Raw genomic sequence first — 25877 nt, 5'->3', positions numbered from 1 at the left:
AAAACAGATGATGTCATAATAATCTCCAAAAGAGGCAAATAACTACATAAAGCTTGGGGCTTATTTATAATAACAATAAAACTCAAATCTGACTTTATCGGAGAAAGAAGGCTCTGAATTCAGAAGAAACAAGCATGTTTTCAGAGTTGAAATTCTTCGAAGTTTCACCAGGGCAATCTCTTTCCAGATCGCCATGCACCGTTCTTTTCTTCATTATGGAAGGGATTGCTTGAGGGTTCTTTGTGCCTATTTCCAAGGCTGGAAAAATACACCCAAATGCAACCTCTCTTTCCAGTTTTAAGAGTTGGCTAAGTAAATGCTTCAACTACCCCCTGTTCTCTACAACATACCTGTCACCTCCATCAGGCCATGAGCTAATATTCTAAGTGCATTGAGATATATCATGACATTTCTAGAGTAACAATTTCTCCAGCCATGGCAATTTACTTCTATCTTTTCAGCCTCAACAATCTCTACAAAATGTGTCTCTAGACTCTTACCAACAAATACCTCAGAGAAGTTATGAGACTTAATTTTAGATAAAATGTATTCTTAAACCTTGAATTATGTTAGTAAGGAACTCTCCAAACGTTGAATGGCGATTAGTGACTAAGTACTCTGGAGAGAATGATTTCTAGGCTAGGGAGCCTGGTATAGGAATTAGAAATATAAAACCTGGTTAAGCAATGGCAAAATGATAGAATAATGGAATTATAGAAATAAAAAAGACTTCAAAGGTCATCTAAGACCAAAGGTGTCAAATACAGTGCTGCTAGAATATCAGGAATAAGATTAAAATGTGATTAGGAAACACTTAACAAAATAAATAAAATACAATAGAACATAGATAATGTGAATATGGGCTTTTCTAAGTCAGTATGGCAAGGTTCCTTATATATTGGTTTAGTGGCTCCCATTTCTGATCTGAGATAGTTTCCTTTCCAGTGGATTCTATATCACTGAAAATGGTCATTCAGGTTCTCTTTGAATCTACTTGATTCAAGTAGATTGGGCCTTTCCATTTGCCCCACAGCTCAACTATCCTATAGGGCTAAACATCTCATTTCCTTCAACTACTCTTCTTGTGACATGATTTCTAGTCTCTTCACCATCTTAGTTATTCTAGCATTGGGCACACTCCATTATGTCAATATATCTCCTGAAATATGGTACTTAAAAATCACAACATTAGAGGTATGGCATGATCAAAGCTGTGAGCAGCTAGGTGTCACAGTGGATAGAGTGTCAGACCTGGAGTCAAGAAAACTTATCTTTCTTAGTTCAAATCTGACCTTGGACACTTCCTAGCTGTGTGACCCTGGGGTAAGTCCCTTAAGCTTGTTTACCTCAGTTTCCTCATCTGTAAAATGAGCTGGAGAAGGAAATGGCAAACCACTTTAGTATTTTTGCCAAGAAAACCCCAAAAAGGGACCACAAAGAGTTGGACATGACTGAAAAACAACTGAACAGCAATAATCAACATAACACCTAATGAGTAACAATTTTAATTATTGTAAATATTTTATTACATTTAAACATATGACTTTTACAAATACATATGTTTTAATTTCTGAATGCCCTATATGATATAAAGATATTTCTTTTGTGACATCATGTTCTATGTGTTATACTCAAAGACTTCAAGCTGACTATAGTGGAAAATACAGACACAATTTTCTAACACAATGGGGAGGAAATTTCCAAACACCCTAGGGAATACAAATGCCTCATCCTAGCTCTGGGTTGTACCAGCACTGAGAACCATGGGACTAATCCAGGACTGGTACACTTGTGTAACAGCTCTAAGAGAGGGAGCTATGATCATTATTGTAAAATTTGGGTTAAGTATTTATTCATAGGCTCTGTGTCATCTGCTAACCTTCACGTATTGTCTGTGACTTCCATAAAACTCCCCCAAAATTCCATTTAATTTCTTATGCTGACCTGCCATATATTAAAACTGTGATGGGAAAGTCTTGATGTGGAAGGGGTAACTGTATTTCCTCCCCTCTCCACAAAGAACCTTAATCACAAACTCAAAGATTTGGGGATGGAAGGGGCTATCCAACTATCTCATTTTACAAATAAAAGAATCCAAGACCTAAGAAATTGTTTCCAGATCTTTCCTTTTTCTTAAAATACATTTTTTTCCATTTAATAAGCATTTATTTATTTGTTTGTTTGTTTGGTGAGGACAATTGGGGTTAAGTGACTTACTTGCCCAGAGTCACACAGCTAGTGAGTGTTATGTGTCTGAGGCCAGATTTGAACTCAAGTCCTCCTGACTCCAGGGCCAATGCTCTATCCACTGAGTCACCCAGCTGCCCCTAAGCATTTATTTTTTTCGCCCTTCCTCTCCCCACACCCGCCACCATTGGAAAAAGAAAAACAAAATCCTTGAACATAATCATAGCTGAGTAAATTAAATTTTCATTTCACAGGGAAGATTTGAACCCCATCCTCTGACCCCAAATCCAGCCTTACTGTACTGTACCATACTGCCTCCCTCAGAATGGCATTCCTTACTTGAGTTAAAAAGCTTCTTTTCAAAACTGGTATTTGTTGGGCCTGTGGGATGTAGATTATACCCACTTTCTCATGAAATATCGTATTGCCAGCTGTTGGATAAATGGAGAGGGGAGCTGTTGAGGGGGAGAAGAGAAACCCTTGAGGAATGTGTGCAATAAATGCCAAATCATAATTCCAAAAGCTTCCTCTGCTGCTTGAGACATAAAACCACCCCAAACCACGGGAAACTGTGGTAGTTTTAAGTAGGTTTTCTCAGAACTTGGGCTCTCTGTCCCTGTCTATCGTCCCTTCTCCTTTCTCCACCCTTCCCCGCAGAACACTTGGGCTGGAAATGAAAGCTAGAACATCTATTTAGGCTTTGAGTCTTTTGGCTTCAACTGGACTGAGCTATGGCTTTAGCACTGGTTATCCAGGGTTTAATTAACATGACCTTCTTACGTTTAAATAATTACTATTGCAACACAGTGGGACTTGTGGTACTTAAGGCCTCAGTTAGGGCATAATGTACTGGGCTGCCTCCCCTGCACGTGCCAGGCTCTAGCGTAGCATTTCTTCACTCAGCAGGAAGCACCCATGCTGTGGTTTCAGATCTGCCCTGTAAGTATTATACTATAAAGTACCACATAATAAAAACAATCGTAATTGCTAATGATGCCTGAATTTCCCACACATCTAATGTCTCCGTGGCTTCTTGGTTGTTGGGTCAAAAGGTACCCAGAACCCTGACCCTGAAAACATATTTCACATCTTGGGAGAGTTTCATTTCTTCGAAGCTATTGCAAACATGATATTGCTGAATAGAGCAGAATTTCTAAGGCTAGGTTTGTGGTATGGATTCTGATGGCTTCACAGTAGTTTGAGTCTCTAAGGACTGGTGCCAATAAATGTGAAAGGGACCAAGGCAGATTGGCATACTTTTCCATTTCCACCAGTTTGGAAAAAAAAAAAAAAGCTGTAAATTAAGTCTAACCTTAAATGTATAATCTGTCCTTGGGAAGAAAAAAAAAAGGATATAGCATCTTCAAGCTCTCAGCATCCCTTACGAGAAAAAATTGGTTCTAAGGGTCTCTGATCTTGTGTTTTAGTAAAATAGAACCGCACGGCTGAGTGACAGTTCTGATCTAAAGCATTTACGTTTAAGTTTTGATCTCTCTGCTTTTGATTAAAACTAATGAGCTCATTTAATTCAAAATGGGAATCTCTGATAAGAGAAATAAGGTTGATGTGATTGGATTAGAGGGGCAAATTAAACTCTTAGAGCAGAAGTTTGTGCTTATATAGTGTATTAAAAAGCTGTTGGCGTATTATGGCGTGTTAGATGATGAGAAAAATTTCATAGTAATTCATATTTAATCAGAAGAAATGAAAGTACTAAATATAACATGGCTCGGCTTCTCCCTCAAGTGATAAAGAGCTGTACATTTAAAATGACATCGGATTCCAGCTCTCTAAAACAAAAAAAAAAGGAAGGAGGGAAGAAAGAAAGAAAGAAAAGAAAACCCTTAAGAAAGACACTAGAGAAAGGAATACGCTCGCCAGTGCTCTCATCGCAGCAGAAAGGAAATGCCATAAATGTGGCAAAGCACAGTCATAACAAGACAAAGACTCTACAAGAAGAACCCTGGATCACCAATATCTTCATTTTCAGTGTGTGACAGATTATATTCTTGCAACCCAGTTTCAAACTTGATGTAGGGAATGGAAAAGTGAAGATTTCTTTTCCTTAAAAAGACAGGGTCTTTATATACACATTCAAAGGCCCTATGTAAATATAGATGCTATGAGTCTTAGTATATATATGTATATGTGTATATATATATATATATATATATAAAATGTATGTATACATATTCATACATATATGTGTGTGTATGTGTGTGTGTGTGTGTGTGTGTTATCCCATACAGATTTATTGTCCTTAATGGGGATAGAAAAACATGATTAATGAAGTCAAGAGATTTTAGCATGAAGATTCCAGGTCATGGTGATTGTAAACACCGCAGATTGAAGGGATATACACACAAACACATATTATTATATATATATATGGACATATATGTAGGCATTGTTACACATATATGTTTGTGTTGTATCTATAGCTGTGGATATAGGTACAGCTATGGATGGAGACAGAAATAGAGATAGACAGATATAGATAAAGATAGATATAGATGTAGATATAGGCGCAGATTATAAATATGTTGCTTCATTCCCTGCTGTTGACAATCACTGTGATCTAGAATCTTTATGCTAAAATCTCTTGACTTTGTGAATTATATTTCACTACTGCCATTAAGGCCAATAGGTTTGTTTTTATAGTATTCCTCAGAAGAATGTGGTGGTGGGAAGGAGTACAGGGGAGGGTGATAGTGGTTCAGTTATGTTTGGGAGAGTGAATTTGTACTTCCAAATTAACATTGCTTGGAAGAGTTTATAGAGAAAAGTCAAAATGTACAGCCTATGAACACTTCCAAAGTAAATGAAAATAGCATGTAATAACAGGAGATGTGATGTGAGGAGGAAACCAAAAGTAAGTCCCTTGGCATCTCAGTGCCTTAGAGAACTTTTTAAGAATGAAGGACAATAGGGGCAGCTAGGTGGCAGTGGATAGAGCACTGGCCCTGAAGTCAGGAGTACCTGAGTTCAAATCCAGCCTCAGGTCAAACACTTGACACTTACTAGCTGTGTGACCCTGGGCAAGTCACTTAACCCCAATTGCCTAAAAGAAAAAGAATGTAGATCACATGCCAAATCCATATTTGTGGAAGGAGTTTCTATAAAAGAAGCTCCCTACATAGATGAAAATTACAAATCTGGACCCTAAAAGAAAACAAAAAGTAATAGATTGTGTTTCAAGATTGCTACCTTCATTTGTTCATTTTAAATAAGCTAGGCCCTATTTCTGGAGCCTGTTCATAGATCTAAGGCTGGAAAGGACTGGAGGCCACAGTCTATGCTGTTTGTGCAAAGACTTTGAAAGCTCAGCACCTCAGAAGATAGAGCTCGTTGAGGTGCAGACAAATGTGATCAATTCTATCTTCACAAATATAGATGGAAGGAAGAAGTCAGTATCTTGCCTGAAGTAGGGTACTAAAAGACAAAATTGTATTTTCTAATCAGAGACAGGGAACTGAAGGGACTTTGGATTATAGGAAGGCTGTTGGTGGCAAGTTACTTGTTATCTGGATTGTATCTTTGTGCTTGAGTGTGGACAGTATAAGGAACATTGGTTCTGGAGTCAGAGGATCTGGGTTCAAATCTTACCTCTGATGCTTATTATCTGTGTGACTTTGGGTAAGTCATATATGCTCTCTAGACTCCAGTTTCTCCTAAAACGAAGGGGTTAGACTTAATTGGCTTCAGAGGTCACTTCTAATTCTAGATCTATGAATTGTAAGCCTTGTCACATTCATATGGCTCCCTGGAATTTGTTTTGAAGATCACCCAGTTGGAAAGGTGAAAGTTGTCCTATTAGTTTATCCAGAATCAATGCTGTAATTTATCCCTTTAAAAGCAAAGAAGTGAATCTCAGGAAAAAGTAGACACCCTCCCTGCTGTGCTATCAATTTTATTAAAGGTATTTAGTGGTACTTTATGGTTCTTAGGGTTTGCAAGCAAGCAAAGAAAACAAGATAGAAGAAAGTTCGAAGAGAAGTGCTAAGAGGGATGTCTTCTCTCCCTCTTAACCACTGCTACCCAGATTCGGGTTATTCTCATAGATCAGTAGGTCTCTGCTTTTCTTGTAGACTCTGAGAGTGGCAAGTCACCCATCCCAGAACTATCAAAGCCTCAAGTAACTTTACAGTTTTTTATTTTTTTTAACTCTTACCCAGGATGTCACCAAGAGCTATGAGTTAACAGGTTGGAAATTTTCTTTTAAAGAGCCTAAAAAAGAGTTATTCTGTATACATTTTTTTTTGCAAAGTAAACATTTTCTAAATGAGGTAAATTGATTACAACACTCTTAAACATCCATCAGTCATTTATTTTTAGTGAGCTCAAGCATCGCACCTGAGAAATATGTATGAGGAGAAATATGAGAGGAGATATGTACAAATCTAAATCTTGTGTCTATGTATTTTTGTATTCCTCAGTGGAATCAACCAGCCCCAGTCTACTAACCACTGACAACACCCTTGAGCGCTCCTTTTTCATCCGAATGAAATCAACTCTGACCAAGCGCGGAGTTCACATCAAATCGTCGGGATATAAGGTAAGCCTGGCTCCAGATTAAGAGACCTTTCTACCTCTAGTCAATCCTATGTCATTTGTGGTTGGTTTTTCTCACTGTTGTGGATACATATTATACGCCTGGTCTTGAACGGCACAAAAGCTTTTTAATTACACTCCAACCTCCCTTTGGGGACTCATTAGACCAGTCAGTCTCTCTTCAGTCTTTGCTGTTATATTGAAGTGCCCCATGTAATGCCCTTTCTTAAAACACTTCTCAGTGATAGTCTCAATGCTATAGAGAATAATGGGAGTGCAATTTAACAGAGAAGGTAAGCTCAATTAATATCATTCTTTTAGGTCACTGTCACAAAACTGCTGCTCTTGGGAGGAGGCCAATTCCCACCTTTTACTTCTCTTACCACTTTGTTATTGTTTTTTTTTAATAAATGTTCTGCTGATGCCCCTTTTTGCATTGCTATCATTTTCCACACTCCGAGCTAATAGACCCCTTCTCTTGTAACAAACTATGCTAAAGCAAAACAAATCAACATATTGGACATATCCGACAATATATTCCTCATCATATACCTAGAGTCTGCCACTTTTCTATCGAGAGGCCTCTCATTTCCTTATCACAGTAAAGAAAAAAGCTCTATAAAGAAAGGTTTACTGTTCTAATAATATCCTGGTTCTCTAGGAAGCCACTAGGGCTCTTTAGCTAAAACACTTTGCATGAACTTGTGTGCATGCACACCTACACACATAAAGAAGATAATTATCTGGGAGTTAGAAAATACATTTTGAAACTATCATTAAACATTCCATAAAAACCCACAATGTGCTGTTGAACTGTGTTCAATAAACTTATAAACTTTAGATGTGACCTCTACCATTGTGACAAATGCATGTGAAGTCATAGTGATTATTCTTATCGTTTTAAAGTTAAGACTAGGAGGATTCTGAGCTTAGGAAATTCAAACGTTGCAGTTACCATAGCAACATAAACTAAGCCTACCTAAATACCTGTGAAATTTATGAGATGCCTTTGGCAACTTGAATGGTATCTATTTTGACAACACCTTCACTGGTATCTTGCATTTTAGAGGTCAAACAGAAAGTTCCATGATATGGATATGCCCGGTGTCATCTTTCTCAGTTTCAGAACTTAATGACTACTAATACCTCAGTTCTGTAAGCTCAACATAGCATAGTGAGGGATTTTACTTTCAACAGATCATTATAATCAGGAATTAAGATTTACTGTTCAGGACTCAGAATCTGGCTCTATCCCTAAACTTCAGAAGATGAAGGGGGGGGGGAAGTAGTAAGTTTCATGGATGGTTAGAACTCTGCCTTTAACAGGGCTAGCCTAAAATCTGGCTAGCATATGTGGAACAATCTCTAATTGACTGACATTTAACATGAGCTCAACCTTTACAGGGTCAACTGAACCAGCTGTAGCTTTCGTAGACATAATCTTGGAGTTTCATTTTGGCTTGGGAAGAGGAAATCATAATTTCTTCTTTAGGGGCAATGTGCAAATTTCTTTGATGTTAACTATACTTCTGCCCAACTAAGTTTTTAACATTAACGAGTTTGAAATTGTATACAAATGAGATTAGTGCTATTGGAAAGCGCTGAAAGGGCAGGAAAAATGCATTGCATACCTTTCAGGCAGACAGTAACCCATCCATGACTTTCCATGTTGAAGACCTCTAATCCACATCTTTCAGTAAATTGTCACAAAGAAGTATACCTAAGGTTCCTCTAGATTTCTTAGCATGGTGGAATACCTATGGGGAGTAAAGACTTCCCATTGGTTATCTCTTGTTCTCACTATGTGACTGATCCATTGTTTTGTCCAGTAAAGCATTTCTCTGTGAACTAGAATGTGTAAAACTGAAACATTGCAAAATTAAGACTGGAGATATATGAGAGATTCTCAATGTTCTCTTCCATCATGAAATGATAGAATTTCTCTTATTGTCCCAAACCCATCCTGACAGTTGGAACTTTCCTAAGGTTACTTCAAAGACTTTTAGTATCTTGTCCTGTTGCTCTGAAAATGATATCACACCCATCTTGTTGAGACTAAGTCCTTCCAGAAAGCCTTTTTATAGAGAAACTTCAGATGTTTTTTTTCCTTAACTTTATAAAAATCCCACACACACATCAAATTCCCTATTTCCCTTCATTCCCATCCCCAAATGTCCCTCATTAATTAACCTGATTTGGGTTAGTGGCAGGGTTGGTAAGGCCACACTGACATGACACAACTAAATAACATTGCTATTTATCTGCTCATTCTCAGTAAGTAAATCTTGGGGCATATAAAACATTCAAATAAAACTGGTAATCACCCTGCCACCACATAGTAAACACAAATAAAAAGAAACAACGATGATAATTTCTCTGTGCTCTCTACAATTTATTACCCCTGCATTTGTTTTTTTTTCCCTTAAAGAGACAAGATGTGAAGCACTGCCCTATAAGAATAACTTTTTCCTTCAAATTTTACTAGGGGCTTTCCAGATTTAGGGTCTTCCATTTCCTTTTCATCCCTTTTTTCTGTCTTTTTCTTCTCTCTATTCCTTTCTGTTCTCAGTAAATGTTATTCAATATATTTTTTTCACTACAATCTTTGGAAGTAGATGGTACAAATGTCATCAGCTTCATTTCACAGATGAGGAAACTGAGAGTCAAAGAAGTGACTTGCCTGGTAAATATCAGCTATGAAATTCAAAAACTCTGGTCTCCTGACATCAAGACCCTTGGGAGTTTTTCGTCCTTGCTGTTGTTCAGTCATTTCAGTTGTGTCCAATTCTTCAGGACCCTATTTGGGGTTTTCTTGGCAAAGATACTAGAGTGCTTTGCCATTTCTTTCTTCAGCTTATTTTACAGATGAGGAAACTGAGGCAAACAGGGTTAAGTGACTTGCCTAGGGTCACATAGCTAGAAAGTGTTTGAGGCTGGATTTGAACTCAAGTCCTCTTGACTACAGGTCAGCACTCTATCTGCTCAGCCACATAGCTGCCCTTTAGGTTATGTTAGTTTCTTTCATTTTCCAAGGGAATTGCAGGGAAGGGGAAGGAAAAAAGCCCTCTCACCAATGTCTCATTTCATAATTATTTTAGTGAGAAGCTCAATATTTTATGTTCCTCCCTCCCCTGAATTAGCCATATATTTAGTCTTTTCTCATGATATCATACTTCTTTCTCCAAACCTTTGTACAATTAATCATTATAGCTAATCCCTTTATCTGTAACCTTGAAATCATTCCATCTCATTGCCTATAGAACTTCACTATAGCAATCTTATACCCTTTCATATATCTTAAACTTCTCCTTCTCCATTGACTCCTTCCCCTCAACATAGGATCATAGGTCTATTACAGATGGAAGACAGCTTGGCAATTAATCCTCTCATTTTGCAGATGAAAAATCCAAGTCTCAGAGTTTAAGTGACTTGTCCATGGTCACACAGCCAGTAGGTATTAGAGACAGAATTTGTATCTGTATCTCTTTACTCCAGATCCTATGTTCTTTCAACTACACTATGTTGCTTTTCTGTCTCTCTCTGTCTCCCTCTCTCTATATATACATGTATGTGTGTATGCATGTACACATATGTGTGGGTCTTCCTAGTCTTTTAAAAAAAGAAAGAAGCTTGTACCTTGTACCTCCCTATCCAGCTACCACCAATGACCTTCTAATGAGTAAACTCATTGGAACCAATACCAATGAGTTCATACTTCTTGACTTCTCTATTGCCTATACACTCCATCTGAATTCTCTTTCATCTTTTGACTTCAGCGACACCATATTTTACTAGCTCTCATCCTACCTATTTAGCCAATCCATCATTGTCTTCTTAGATGAATAACAGGATACAAATCACCCATCCTAATCCTAAATCCTTGAAGCAGATGTCTTCAGCAATGGTTCTGTCCTTGGTTGTCTTCCCTTCCCTCTCTACATTCTTTCCTTTGTTAATCTCATTCATTCTTTTGGCATTAATTGTCATTTCTACATAGATGATACTCAAATCTATCTTTATCTCTAGCTCTGAGTTCTCTTATGAGCTCCAGACACACATTCAAACTGCCTACATGCCATCTCCCCCTAGATATACTATGGTTAACTTAAATTTGTTGTGTCTAAAACTGAGTCCATTCTTTCTTCCCAATTTATTCCTTTCTCACTTCACTATTTCCGTAAGTGGAACCCTCATTCATCTGAAGTCTTATGTTGCAAACCTTGGTATTATCTTTGGCCCTTCCTTTTCCCTCACTTCCCATACCCAGTCAGTTATCAATCTCCATCCATTCTATTTCTATTATTTGTCTCTAACCAATTACCACCTCTCTATTTCTATCATCTGGTACTACCATTCTCTCACCTGGGGTTCCAAGTAGCTATAGCATATACAGCAGCCACACCCAGTTAAACCATCTTGGCAAACAGGCTAAACCAGTTTGAGGGTATCCAACAGGTTTCAAACCCATCAGTGAGTGAGGAGACATCTACCCCAAGCGGAATGGGTGTATGAGAACAGTTTGTCCCAGTGGCCCTGAAAGTGGCTGAAACAAGCTCTGTGGAGTCCTTAGAGTTCAGCAAGACATCAAAGAGGCCAAAGTCATCCACTGCCTCCTGGGCCATAACCAATTGTCCTGACTTTTGTGTTGCCACTGGACTTTGATGACTCTGAAAGAGAGAGGCTGACAACTTTATGCAATTCTGCTTCACTTAAATCCAATCCACACTCAAGTCAGGACATCATTCGTATGTCATGATGCCATTGGTCTTATTTGAAAACAAAGTATGAACAACATTGAACCCCATTTACATGTTCTGTGCTCCAGTTAAACTATAAAAATCTCTACTTATTGGATATGTCATGAGCTTTTCTATATCGATGACAATGTTCATGATTTCCCCTATTCTTTAAATGTTGATGACCTGTTGAATTTCTTGCAGTCATTTGAAGGCCAAGTTAAATGCCATCTCTTCCATAAAGTCTTTCCTGAGTTGTTCTCCAAACCCAAATGGTAACAATTTTTCCTTCAGAAAACTTGATATAAAACTTCATTATTAGGTATCATGATTATCTGAACCTCCTATTAGAGTATAGTTATCATGAGGGCAATGTCTTTTCTAAACTATGTAACTCCTCCAGCACAGTGCTGTGCACATAGTAGTTGCTTAATAAATGTTTGTTGAATTTAATTGATCAGTGACTTGAGCTTAGACCCTTATATCTCTGTGAAATAAACAAGATCTCATCTTGATGTGGACCAATTAGTGAATAAAACACAGAAAGGCTTCTTTTGGGGGGACTGAAGGATATAGGGCCTCCCAAGCTGAAAATCCAGTGAGCCACTTAGGGATGACTGGTATGAAAGCCTTGACCAGTTCTGTTCCTTACCTGAGCAGATTTTCCTCTCCTTAGGCAGGCTGATGGCCCCCAGCTCCCAGTGGGGCTTATACTATGTTGGTTTCAGACTTAGTAAGGACACTCTATCTCCCCTGTAACTCAGAACTCCATAGCTCCAGCAATCCACCAGGCTTGGCCTGCCCAACAGCAAGAATGACAGGCATGTATCAACATGCTTGGCTCAATTTTTTCACTATCACTTTTGAGGTCAGTCTTTATTTGAACTTTTTTTTGGCATCCTTTTCCTTTGTACGTTGATTTCATAGTTAGTAGGCTATATGGAAATGTAGTAATTTTCTTTACTTATAAGGGACAGAGAAAGGCAGTATGAATAGAGGTTGAGCCTGGTTGAGCCATAGATGAAGGTTGGGATTTGAGTTCAAGTGCTGCCTCTGACACATAGTAACTGTGTTTCATTGAACAAGTCATTTAATCTCTTGATGCCCACCTCCCAGACAACTTGCTAAGTCTATAAATTACGTACATTTTGATGACATGGCCTGGATGACTAGAGGGTGTTCAAAGGAGTCACAGGTCTGCACAAAAGAAATAAATAAATAAAATGAGCACATGATAAAATGATCCATTCCAGTAGAACTAGGTTCATATTTTTTATTATGATTCCTACACTGTGACAACTTGTATTCATTTACAGTTTTCAGAAGTTAATATAGAATGAACCCTAATATAATTAATTCAAATCAACATTTGTGGGGAAGGTACTCTATAACTTGACCACAATGCCTCCTTTTGCTGCCATCCTCTCTTTCATCTCCTTTTTGTAATTATATATCATAAAATGGGATATTTGTGGTTTCCCTCACCACCATTTCTTTCCTTGAATCCTTGGAATCTGGATTTTATCCACATCACTTCAGTGAAACTGCTTCTAACACCATTTGTTGAACTCCTCCCTGTCATTAGCACAAAGTGGGAAGGAAGAGTAGTCAAGACCCAAAAAAGAGTCTGATGGGTAGAAATAACACTGGGTCTGAAGTCAAAGGACCTGAGTTCAAGTCCTAACTCTTAAACTACTACCTGTAGAACCTTAAGCAAGTTTCTCTTCCTGGGCTTAATTTTCCTTATATATGAGATGAGATGGTTGGACTAGATGACTTCTGAGCTCTCTTCTAGATTCATAATCCAATGTACTTTGGACCAAATTGAATTAAATAAAATTTGATGGGGATGAATGTCAAATATTACAGTTGGGTTCAAAAAGCCAAGTTCTAAAAATTCTAAAACAAAACAAAACAAAACAAAACAGTTCTGAAGTCAAAAGTACAGGTTATGGAAGATGAGTTTGTTTGAAAAAGATCTAGATGGTGGCAGCTAGGTGGCGCAGTGAATAGAGTACTGGCCCAGGAGTCAGGAGGACCAAAGTTCAAATTTGGCCTCAGATTGTTGGCACTTCCTAGCTGTGTGACCCTAGGCAAGTCACTTAACCTTGATTGCCAAGAAAGAAAGAAGAAAAAGATCTACGTATCTAGTTGACTTTAAGTCCAATATGAGTCAATAAAATGTGTGTCACCCAAAGCTACATTAGAAAAGACATGGTATCAAGGACCTTTCTCTGCTAGGAGGAGTACTAATACTTAATACTTAAATTGAATACTTAATTTAAATTAAATACTAAATACTCTGGAGTATTAAGTCCAGTTTGAGGACCCATATTCTAGGAGTGACATTTGTAAGCTGGAGAGCACGCAGAAGGAGACAGTCATCAGAATAGTAAGTGTCATGAAAATCATGCCATATGAGAATGAGTTGGAAAACCTGAGTATTTAGTCTGAGGAAAGAAGACTCAGAACGAACGTAAGACTTAGACAGAACATAGCTGGCCTTATAGTATTTGAAAGGTTGCTGTGTGGAAAAGGAATTGGCCCCACCAAATAGAACCAGAAATGATGGGTAGACATTTCAGAGAGGCAGATTTTGATTCAAGGGAAAGAAAAACCTCCAAAAAAAGATCTCAAAAGTTAAATAGGGAGAGGATTCTGGGAAAATGACAGAGTAGGTCAGAAAACTTTTGGCTCTCCAGATTTCCTCCACAAAAAAGACAGAACATCACCTCAAAGCAGTAGAAATAAACACAGGGCAAAGTGCTTGTCTTCCTAAGACAATTTGAGAAGACCCCAGGAAAGACCCCACCTCCAGATCTCCATGGTCTGAGGTTTGGCCTGAGTGAAACGCAAACACCTCCTGACAACTCTGCAGAATCAACAAACAGCAAGCCCTGGGGCATCTCGGTTGACCCCAACAGTGTGGGAGTCTGATGGCTGAGTAGGAGAAGATTGAAGGACCTTTCACTGCAGAGGGACACCAAGCACAGCTGTGATGACCAGACAGCTCTGGGCTGTGGCTGTGGGGAGAAGGTGAGTGCATTAATGAGAGGTAGGGCCCCTGCTGAGTATGGGCACTTCTGAGAAAGCAGAGTCCCTGGTTTCAGTTCCAGGGCAGAGAAGACAGATGCAGTTTGCAGCCACCTGAGGGACTGCAGGGAGCAAGACCATCGGTGGGAAAGCATGGCTGGGGCCCCTAGTTATGGCTTAGGAGTGGAGAGGAGAGGCCGAGGTTGGGGCCCAGGACAGACCTCAGAAATTAACAGTAGGAAGGATCTGAGACTTAGGACATCACTCCCCATGCCTAGGGACTATAACTTGATTACATTAATAGCTTCTAAAAAAAATAATAAATAAATGTTTTTAAAATGAGTAAGCAAAGGAGAAAGAACCCAAGCATAGATAGTTACTATGGGGATAGAGAAGATCTGGGTTCATATTCAGAGGAAGATAATGGAGCTAAAAAAACCACTCCTTTTTCAATAAGAACCATCAAATGGTCCTAAGCACAAAAAGAGTTCTGGGAAGAAATTAAAAAGAACTTTAAAAATCAAATGAGAGAGATTGAGGAAAAATGAGAAAAAAAAAATAAAAGCAATCCAAGAAAATCAAGAAAATTATGAAAAGAAAGTTAACCAACTGGAAATGAGAATCAAAAACTTAAGGAAGAAAATAACTCCTTGAAAACTAAAATCTTGCAAGAGGAAGTTAATAATGTTCTAAGGTACCAAGAAATCATAAAACAAAATCAGAAGAATGAAAAAATAGAGGAGAAAGTTAACCATCTTGTAAAAAAAAACTGATCTGAAGAACAGATCAAGAAGAAATAATATAAGAATAGTCAGACTGCCTGAAAATTACAATTAAAAAAAAGAATCTTGATACAATATTAAAAGAAATTATCAAGGAAAATTGCCCTGAAGTTTGAAAAAATCTACCAATCACCACCTGAAAGAGATCCCAGGAGGAAAACTTACAGGAATATCATAGCCAAGTTTCAAAGCTCCCAGGTTAAGGAGAAAATATTGGAAGCAACAAGGAAAAAAAACCAATTTAAATATTGTGGAGCTACAATAAGGATTACACAAGACCTAGCAGCTACTATGTTGAAGGACAGAGTGAAAGAGCTGGGGTTATGACCAAGTTAAGTATAATCCTGAATGAAAAAAAATGGATATTTAAGGAACTCAAAGACTTTGAGGTTTTTGTGACAAAAACCCCAGAACTTAAGGGAAAATTCGACATACAACATCCAGGAAAAATATAAGATAAATATTAAAGACCAATTTTAAGGGACTCAATAAGGTCAAATTGGTTACTTCTTATATGTGAAATATTAGCAATACTTTTATGATCGTCGTCATTATTTGGGTAGTTTGAAAGAAAGGCGTAGGCTGAGCCAAGTATCATAGGGTGATTCTAAAAAGAAAAATAAAACTGTGTAGGGAAAAATAAAAAGGAGTAATTATCTCATACAAATGAAGCATAAAAGAAAAAATTGGTAGAGAAGAAGCTAGTAAGGGGAGGGTGAGTAGTGCTGGAATCTTACTGTCATCAGAAATGGGTTCAAGAGGGAACAACATATATATCTAGAAGGATATAAAAGTCTTCTAAATTGAGAAAGAAATAAGAGGGCAAGGGAATAGGATGGGGGGAGAGGATAAGGCAGGGGCTCTTGGAGAGGTGGGTAGGTTAAGGAGGAGCAGGTAGAAGCAAAGCAGAGAAATGAGGAGAGATAGGGTAAATAGAGTGAGAAGAATAGTGAGGAAAAATAAGAAGGAGAAAAATACATAACAAGTAATTGTAAAAACAAACAAATAAACAAGTAATTGTAGCTTAGAATGTGAATAGGGAGAATTTACACATAAAATGGAAACAGATGGCAGTTTAAAATTTTGAATTCAACAATAAGTTGATTTCAGGAAACATTATAAAAATAAGAGACACACACAAAGATAAAATAAAGGACAGGAGTAGAATTTAGTATATAAGAAAGCAGGGGTAATAATTATGATCTCAGAGAAAGTTAAAGTTAAAATAGATTTAATCAAAAGTGAAAAATAGAGAAACTACACTATCATGTCAGCAATATTATTCAATATTTTTAGGCCATCTAAAATACCTAGACAATATTAAATACCTGAGCGTATAGCTGCCAAAATGGACACAGGAACTATATGAACATAAACATGAAACACTTTTTACACAAATAAACTTGGGAAGCTAGGTGGTGCAATGGATAGAGCACCAGTCCTGGAGTCAGGAGGACCTGAGTTCAAATCCAGCCTCAGACACATGACACTTAGTAGCTGTGTAACCCTGGGCAAGTCACTTAACCCCATTGCCTAGCCAAAAATAAATAAATAAACTTAGATCTAAGTAATGGAAGTAATATTTATTGTTCATGGGCAGGTAAAGCCAATGTAATTTTTAAAATGACAGTTTACCTATTTATTCAATTTCATCCCAATTAAATTACTAAAAACTTATTTTACTGAGTTAAAAAAAGTAATAACAAAGTTCATTTGGAAGAACAAAAGGTCAGGAACTTCAAAGGAACCAGGTAAAAAAGATGTAAAGGAAGTAGATTCAGTTGTATCAGACCTTAAACCATATTATAAGGTAGAAACATTGTTGAAGTGTAAAAAAGGATAATTTCAATTATTTTAAACAAAAATTTTCTTGTATAAATAAAACCCATGTAGCCTAGAATCAAAAGAATGCAGAAAATTAGGGAGAGAAATTTCATAAACAATCTCTTAGATAAGATGCCCTTGGGTTGGAATATTGCTGTGGTATAGGAAATGATGAGCTCATTGGTTTAGAAGAGCATGGAAAGACTTAGACTTATGAAGGAAGATGCTATCCACCTTCAGAGAAACAGATGATAGGAGAAAATAAGCATAGTACAGTCTTACATATATGTGTATGAATGTATGTGTATATATGTGGATATTTATAGATATATAGATAGATAGATACATAGATATATAGATATATATAAGCTTAATTGTAGTCTTCTGTAGGGCGATGGGGAGGAAGAAGGGGCAAAAATTAAAGTAAAAAAGCACACAGCAGAGGACAAAAAAACCCAACAAGAAAAAAAAGAGAAGTTGGGCAGCTTTGAAAACAATGTGTAATATTTATTATATAGGTTTTCTTGAAATGGAAATTTATTGTTTTATATTAAATCTTCTCTTATGGTCTGCTGTATAAGATTTTTATTTCTTTTCTCATTTTGTATTTAAGTTTAAAATAAAAAAAATTTACAAAAAAAAATTTAATGTTAAATGAGCTGTTACTTATTACCTTAGCAGGTAATAAGTTCCTCTTTAATGAATGTCTTTATGCAAAATCAGGATGACTATTATTCAGATGTGTGGTACAGGTAATTCTAGCCTGTATGTAGGATGGACTAGATAGCCTCTCAAAGAAACTTTCCAACCTTGAGTTCCTATTATCCCATGTGGCACCGGAATGAGGCTTTTGTGAAAGTGTTAGGAGTATTAAAGCTAAGCTGAATTAACACCCTCAGAAGCCCAGCAAAATCACACTGAATTTCAGCAATCAATCAAGGATACTGTAGTATTTCTTCCCTCTTTAATCCTGTGAGTAATGTTTCTTTTCATCCCTGACTTATTTCTTGGCCTGATATATGTTGAAAAATGTTCCATACTTCACTTTCCATAGATTAAATGAGGCATGTGTCTACCAAGCTTTATTTCTCATCTAAAGGTAATACAGCACTTTATATTGAGAGCCCCATATTCATGTTAGAGACTTTGAGATTTTGTAATTAGCAACTGTGTTGTGGATAAGTTATTTTCATATTGTCCACCACTGTCCATGCTTTTCCTCCCCCTCTGTCAATATAGATCATGAACTGTTTTCGTCTCTGTATTAGTCAATACTTTCGTCATTAAATTTGATGGAGGCAAAGATGTTCAAATGAATCTAAGAGGGAATTTAATGGAGAAAAATCTGCAGTTTGGCTAAACAGAAGTTCAGGTTTAAAAAAAAAAAAGAGCTTGGGATTTCAGTGAACTGCAAGCTCAAAATGAGTCCTCTGTGGGATGTGGAATTGAAAAATGCTTCTGCAATCTTAGGCTGCATTAAGAAAACCAAAGTGCATAGAACAAGGGAGGTTTCCTAGTCATACCAGTTAGTCAGTTCTGGGTGTCCTCTTATAAGAAAGATATTGTTAAACCAAGAAGTGTCCAGAGGAGAGTGTCTAGGACGGTCAGAGGACTGAAACCCAAGCCATACTAATATTGGTTGAAGGAACTGAGGAGTTTGATTTGAAGAAGAGAAAATCTATACAAATCTCAATAGTTATCATAATTATATTTATTCCTATTCCTGTTCCTCATTCTAACTTATAAAGGACTATTCTATGGAAGAGGGATTAGTTTTTTAAGCTTGATGCCAGGGGATAGAGCAAATAACAATGAGAAGATCCTTACCATAATGGAAAACCTTCTAAAAATTACGATTCTCCAAAAGTAGAATGAGCTATCTTAGAGAAAGGTGAGTACCTTGTCCCTCTAGGCTTGGAGCAGAGACTGGATACTCATTTATGAGGAAAGTAAAAGAAAGAATTCCTGTTCAGGTATGAATGGGATCATCTGCCTTTTGAGGTCTCTTTCGATTCTGAGATTCTGTGTTTCAGTTCAGTGTTTACATTGGTTTTAGAGTTGTTTTCACCACTCCTGACTCTGTAGTTTCTTAAACACAGCAGAAAGAATAAAAACTGTTTTTAGTATGTCCAACAGAGCAAAAGAATACAGGTGTTCATTCATCCTTATGGGTCAGCAGGTTATATGTCCCATCTTTATTTCTATGCCACCAGCTCTTACTGATTCTTCATGGCCAAGGAAGCTTGGCAGGGAAACATGGGTCTGAGGTTGCTATGGAAAATGTGCCTTGCTATATTTTTAAATGGTACTTTATTCAAATGGTACTCATCATTTCCCAGCATGTTCCCCTTTCCCCGATCTTCCAGAAAGTTGAGCTGGGGCAACATTTCCCCAAGGTGCTCCCCTTTTCCCAATCTTCCAGAACGTTGAGCTGAGGCAATATTTCACCAAGGTGCTCCCCTTTCCTCAATCTTCAAGAATGTTGCCCCAGCTTTAAAGGAGCTTCTCAATTATAAGTTGGCATTTGTTGGATTTTTGTCCTTACTTTATTTGAAATCTTCAGTAACAAGTTATCTGAACCAGAGACTTTTATGACCTTACTTTTCATTGTTGCCCACATATCTTAGAACCACAAGACTCATTTAGATTACAGCATATCATTATTCTGGTTCTTGATTTGGACTAAGAAGATCACATGAGATCAGAGATATTAGAAAAGTAAGGAGCATCTGGGTCATCAATTCTATTGCTATCAATGGAGAATTACTTCCTTTGGCATGTTTCTGTCTCTTTGGGGGCTGCCAGGTTTTTCTTGTAAACTACTCTTCAATGCTTATCGGTGCTACTGTCACTTCTCAGAAAATAGTCTGCCTTTTACCAGGGCCCTGTCTCTAAGAGGATGAAAGGGGAACTAGCCTGAACCAGAAAATGTAAATAGATGGAAAGAAAGTCTGTGGTGTCTGAATAATGACCCAGGCTAAAAGTGTCTCCAAGTTCTTTACAGAGGAAAGCTTCCAAGCCAGCAGTTCCTCAAGGCTGTTATATATTACAACAGATTACTGAGGCAGGCTGTGAAATCTCCATCCCTAAATATTCTTAGGAATCAGTAATAGCTCATCTGGGACAATTTGGCACAGTCCTCTTTATAGATGGGATGGACTAAATGGATTCTGAAATCCCTTCTGGCCCTATGTTTAAATGAATGTAGGAAATGAGCAAGAGCCAGTATGGTATAATGAATAGGGAGCCAGCCTTGGAAGTCTGGAAGATCAGGGTTCAAATCTTACCTCTGAGATGTAATAGTTGTGTGATATGGACAAGTCATTTAGCCCCTCATTGCCCACAGCAGCTCTTTAAGAATAGAAGTAATAGGTGAGTTGCCAATATGCCTCAGTGGAGGGAGTTTCCATAATGGAAGTTCTTTATATTGATGAAATCAAAGGTATGAACCAAGTTAAGAAGGCATTAAAGAACAAGGAGAGTAAAATAAGAGCATAGATTAGGCAATATATTTGCTCCTACATGTATCAAAATTGTTGGTGCGTCCTACGTATTCTGAAGAAAACTATATTAAAACTTTAATTACCACCATAATAAATTGCAAGGTAATTATTATCTTTACAAATTGTTCTCTGCCTTACTAAAGGAATCACCACATGGTTTCTGATCCCTAAATCTATATCTCATTGTTATCAAGTCAATATAAATGTTAGTATATCAAAGATCCATGATGTCATGAGTATGGGAACTTCCAGACTGGGAAATTTCTCTGCCAACTCAAACTGTACGAAACTTATAGTCTTAGAGAGTTTTTCCATTCATTATTCCAAAGGAATGCAGGTCATTACCCAATGATGAAATATGCTATTTACAACAGAGAACTGATGATGTGTGTATATATAGTCTATGTATGTATACATGTATACACATATGTGTATATAGTCTCTATATATGCATATATATATATAGTCAGTCATTAATGAATGTTTATTAAGTGTCTACTATATGACAGATATTGAGCTAAGCAGTAGGGATACAAAAAGAGGCAAAAGACAGTCCCTGTCTTCAAAGAGCTCACAGTATAATGTGATATATACAGAAGCAGACACAATGACTACATCTGACAGTGAATAAAACATTCCACAACTATTGTCTGCTACCTTTGCCAAGAAAAGGAGGGAGACATAATTGCTCATTTTTCTTCAGAGGCCAAAATTGGCAACAGCAGCAGCAGCAGCAGCAGCAGCAGTGGTAGTAGTAGTAGTAACAGCAGCAGCAACACTTATATAGCACTTACTATGTGCCAGGCATTGTGTGCTAATTATTTTTTACAAATATTACCTCATTTGATTCTTACAACAACCCTGAAAGGTAGGTATTATTATTACCATCCCCATTTTACAGATGAGAAAACCAAGGCTAAATAACTTGCCTAAAGTCACACAGTGTCTGAGGTCAAATTTGAAGTTAGGTTTCCTGAGTCTAGGCCCGGCACTCTATCTACCACATCATCAATATTCAGCTTGGTTGTATTGTTCTGTTCATTTATATCACTCTTGAAATTGTATATATTGTGTTTCTGGTACTGCATACTTCACACTGCATTAGTTCATCATGTTTCTCTGAATTCATATTCATCATGTGTTACAGGAAATGTTGTTATCTTACATTCTAATACCATCATTTCGATTAACTATTGTTCTCAGTTTTTTGCTGCCACAAAAAGTACTGTTAGGGCGGTTTTGGTATATATGGGAATTTTTTTTTGTCTTTGACATTCTCAGAGGTCCTTATATAAGTCCTATAGTTGCATGTTCAAGTCAAAGAAGATATAACTACTTAGTCACTTTTCTCACAAAATTCCATCCCCCCCCCCCAGAGTTATTGGATTCAATCATTCAACCAACAGCATATTAGTGTTCCTGTCTTCCCAAAGCCTATTCAACATTTACTGTTTCTATTTTTTTGTCACCTTCACCTATTTACTGAGAGTGAGATGAAATCTCAAAGTTGTTTATTTCTCTTATTATTAGAAATTTATAACATACTTTCATGTAATTATGGGTAATTTGAAATTCTTTAAAATTTTTTTTTCTTATTCTTGACCCATTATATATTGCAAAATGCTTCTTTGTCTTATATAGGGTGTCCCAAAAGTTTTGGCAAAGTTATAGGAAACTGTCCATTTCTGTTTATTACCCACATGTCTTGACTATAAAAGACTTTTATCTGAGACCTTTGTTGAAAGATTCTTTTTCCTCAATTGACCTCTTTTTTTCCTAGTTGTAGTGATTTTGTGTTTACAAAAGCTCTTCAGTTTTGTGTAATTGAATTTGTCTAGTTTATCTTTTATGATCATTTTTATCCTTTAATCAAAAATTTCACTCCTAGCCATAGTTGTGAAAGATATCTACTGCCATTTCTCTCCACTTCAAAATAACATCATATTTTATATTAGTTCATGTGTTCATTTGAAACTTAAATAGTGACATATGGTACAAGATGCTGCTATAAACCTATTTTTCCCAGACTGTTTCCATTTTTCCCCTGAAATTTCTGTGAAATAGAGATTCTCCTTTGCTTTTTAAGCAACCTTAATTAAACAATTAAAGATGGTAACATTACACACACACACACACACACACACACACACACACTCACACACATACACACTCTTGCTGTTCTTCCAGGAGCCTAGAAAATCCAACAAAGACTAGAGGAAACAAAGGAAATGAGAAAATTTTATTGAATTGAGATTTCAAGACAATAAAAATTCTCAAATCCCACTTTCTGAATTAATTCATATATCTGTGTGTATATATATATATATATATACATACATATATATGAATCCATTTCATGACATATATAATCACAATTCTTATCAGATTGTGTCATCATTTTCATTCAGCCTAGTTGTATCCTTAACCTCATCTTCCTCTTGTAGACACAGAGCTCCCCAAAGCTGCTGTCATTTGCTTTATCCCTGTAGTCTGAGAGTTTACAATCAAGTGCAGTCAACTGTTTGGATACAAGCAATAGGATAATAAGATTAATGCAAGAATTATAGGACATACATAGTTGGAAACTTAGATGGGTCTGTGATCCTCTCCATTTGGATACTCCCCACAGTGGTGTGGACCACAACCCCTTCACATTTGTCTTCCTGTAAAATTCTTGTACATGGTTTTGTCCCTGTAAATTCCCCATGAAGGATCTATCCAATATGTTTTAGGACTTTATTAGATTTTAATATTTCAGGGGTATCAGCACCATCTATAATCCCTCATTTTGCCTTCAGGACTGAACCATGTCTTTTTTTTTTTTGGTCACATGTGTCCTTGATAGTGTCATTTACATCATTTCTTTCATGCAAGTCATGTTTGGTAATATGGTTCCAACTGCTCACACTAACTACACCTCTTTCCCTTGTCTTTTGAATCTTCTAAAATTTTTGTTCTCGTGGTATTATGGAACTCCATGATTCACAGTCATATAGCATCAGTGGGAGGATAGTGATTTTTAAAGGGCTTTTTGCAGCAGTGAAGAGGTTGGGATCATTGGAAAAACTGAAGTTTCCCAAACGGGGTACAGCTCATCTCCTCCTGCACCCAGACCATTCATTGTCTCTCCAGAGCAACTAAGACACTATTGCCTTTGGCTTCCATATCTCTCTACTGGCGATGAAATGCTAGTTTCTGGTTTCATCTGTTCCTGAGTTGCTTTAGCCCTCCAAGTGTAATTTATTGCTTTGTGTATATTAAGCATCTTTAAGAAATAGTGATAGAGGATCTTTACTTCTGTCCATTTCCTATTTTTTTGGAATTGACAGCAAGCTTTAAAAAGTTAGGTCACAGCTGCTATAATTGCACACAGTGTCTTCTAATTTAGTATTGATTTTTACTTTTGCCCTAACCAGTTAATGATCTGACTGCACATGAAGAGCTGATTCTGAAATGAATACTGTGTCTGCAATAAATTATTTCCTATCTCTTAAGGTACTCCACTTAATTCTATCAGCTCTTTGTTCATCACGTCCAATACCTCCCCATTCTGTTCTTAAAGAAAGCAATTGAGGATGTAGAGTCTTTGGGCTCACGTGTGATATGAAAACCTTTATCACCTTTCATTTTTCATTGCTAAATTGTACTTTATTTTGATAAATTTTGTTTTCATCTTACCTTCATTTCCAAATATATTATTTCCCTCTCCCCTTGATGATCGAGGGTCCCATGAAACTATGATTCATGTTTTCTTTGGAAGCTTGATGAAACCAGCTTTGCCTACTCATATTCATATCTCTGATCTGTCCTTCAATTTTACTTCAATTTCTTTATTTCTTCTAATTTTATTTATGGTCAGAATGGAAAGATGAATCAGTTCCCGTGGTGGTATGCCAACTCATTGTCACTGGACGAAGGTCGCGCAGTGAAATTATTAGGCACTAGCATAATGTTTATGGGTAGTGGAGAAACAGTGTGATTCTTAGCACCTTCCCGCCCTCTTTCTACCATTCTGCCATTACCATGGAAGTAAAAGGGGCTGTGTTGTTATTTTTAATGGCTTAGTAGGTCACCATAACCAAAACATTGATTACCAGTGGCCAACCTTCTTAGATTGAACTTTTTGTATTTAACTAGACTAGCTCTTGGCCAGCAGACATATTTTCTCATCAGGCCTGGGATCAGAGCTTTTCTAGCTTGGTAAACTGATGAACTTTAGTTTCTATTTTTGTAAAATAAGGACAATAATAGGTGAACTACCTGTCTCACAGGGTTGAGGTGAGAATCACATAAACTTGATGTGAGATGAGCACTCCATAAACTATAAAACACTATAATAAATGCTAAGTAGTATTCATAAGAAAATAATAAGAAAATGTGTTTTATATTTCCCATATCTTATATTTCCCAGTGTTAACCTTAGCTGAGCCAAATTTTTCAAATGCTAACACCTACAGTCAGAGCTACCATTTAATCTAACAAATGATGGTACTTCAAAATAAATACCGGTGGAATTGACATGGCTAAAGAGTTAGAAAGAAAGACCTAAAAAGAATAGATAAAAGAATTACCTATCACTGAGAAGAGATAGTTAAAGGTGTGACTTGATCTCAGACTTCAAGTTAGAATCCTAAAATCTTAAGAGTTGGAAGGGACCATAATGGTCATCTAGCTCAGTCTCATACCTCCTGCAGGATTCTGACCTACAATGTTCTTGACAGCTGGTCACTTTCTGCTTAAACACTTCCAGTAATAGGCAACATGAAACTCATTGTTCCTACTTCTGCCTTCACAATAAATACAGAGCAAATCTACTTTCTCTTCCCATGACAGCTCTTCGCATATTTGAGGACAGCTATTGTGCTTCTCTCCAGGTTAAACATTTCAAATATGATGGGATTTCCAGGATCTTTATCACACTAGTGATCCTTCTCTGGATGTACTCCAGTGTGTCATTGTCTCAGTTAAAACTGGATACTTGGGATGTGAGTCAGTAATTCAACTGTTGTATAACCAACTCAGAGCTCAACAGAGTGGGCTAATTTGGGCTCTAACCCCACATCTGGTAGTTAATATCTCTCTGGCCTTGGGCAAATCACTTTCCTTCTCTATATATTCATATTATTCATCTGTGAAATAAAGAGGTTGGACAAGATCAGGAGTTATTAACTAATCTTTTTTTGAAGGTCATGGACCCCTTTGGCCATCCATTGAAATCTAGGGACCCCTTATTAGAATAATATATTTAAATGTAAAAAATA

General features: G+C 37.0%; 1 protein-coding gene across 1 annotated transcript in view; it reads left to right on the top strand.

Annotated features, from left to right (window-relative positions):
* NPAS3 (neuronal PAS domain protein 3) overlaps nucleotides 1–25877 on the top strand; it is a 1126677-nt gene that overhangs the window by 1013777 nt on the left and 87023 nt on the right. The window contains 1 exon segment of the mRNA XM_078151394.1: nucleotides 6624–6742. Within this exon segment, the coding sequence (XP_078007520.1) occupies nucleotides 6624–6742 (119 nt within the window).

The sequence above is a fragment of the Phascolarctos cinereus genome, unplaced genomic scaffold, assembly GCF_003287225.1.
Source record: "Phascolarctos cinereus isolate Bilbo 61053 unplaced genomic scaffold, phaCin_HiC Scaffold_3;HRSCAF=262, whole genome shotgun sequence".
In the NCBI taxonomy this organism is placed as follows: domain Eukaryota; kingdom Metazoa; phylum Chordata; class Mammalia; order Diprotodontia; family Phascolarctidae; genus Phascolarctos; species Phascolarctos cinereus.
Note: the sequence above shows the minus strand (reverse complement) of the source record. Positions and strands in the feature narration are given on the sequence as shown.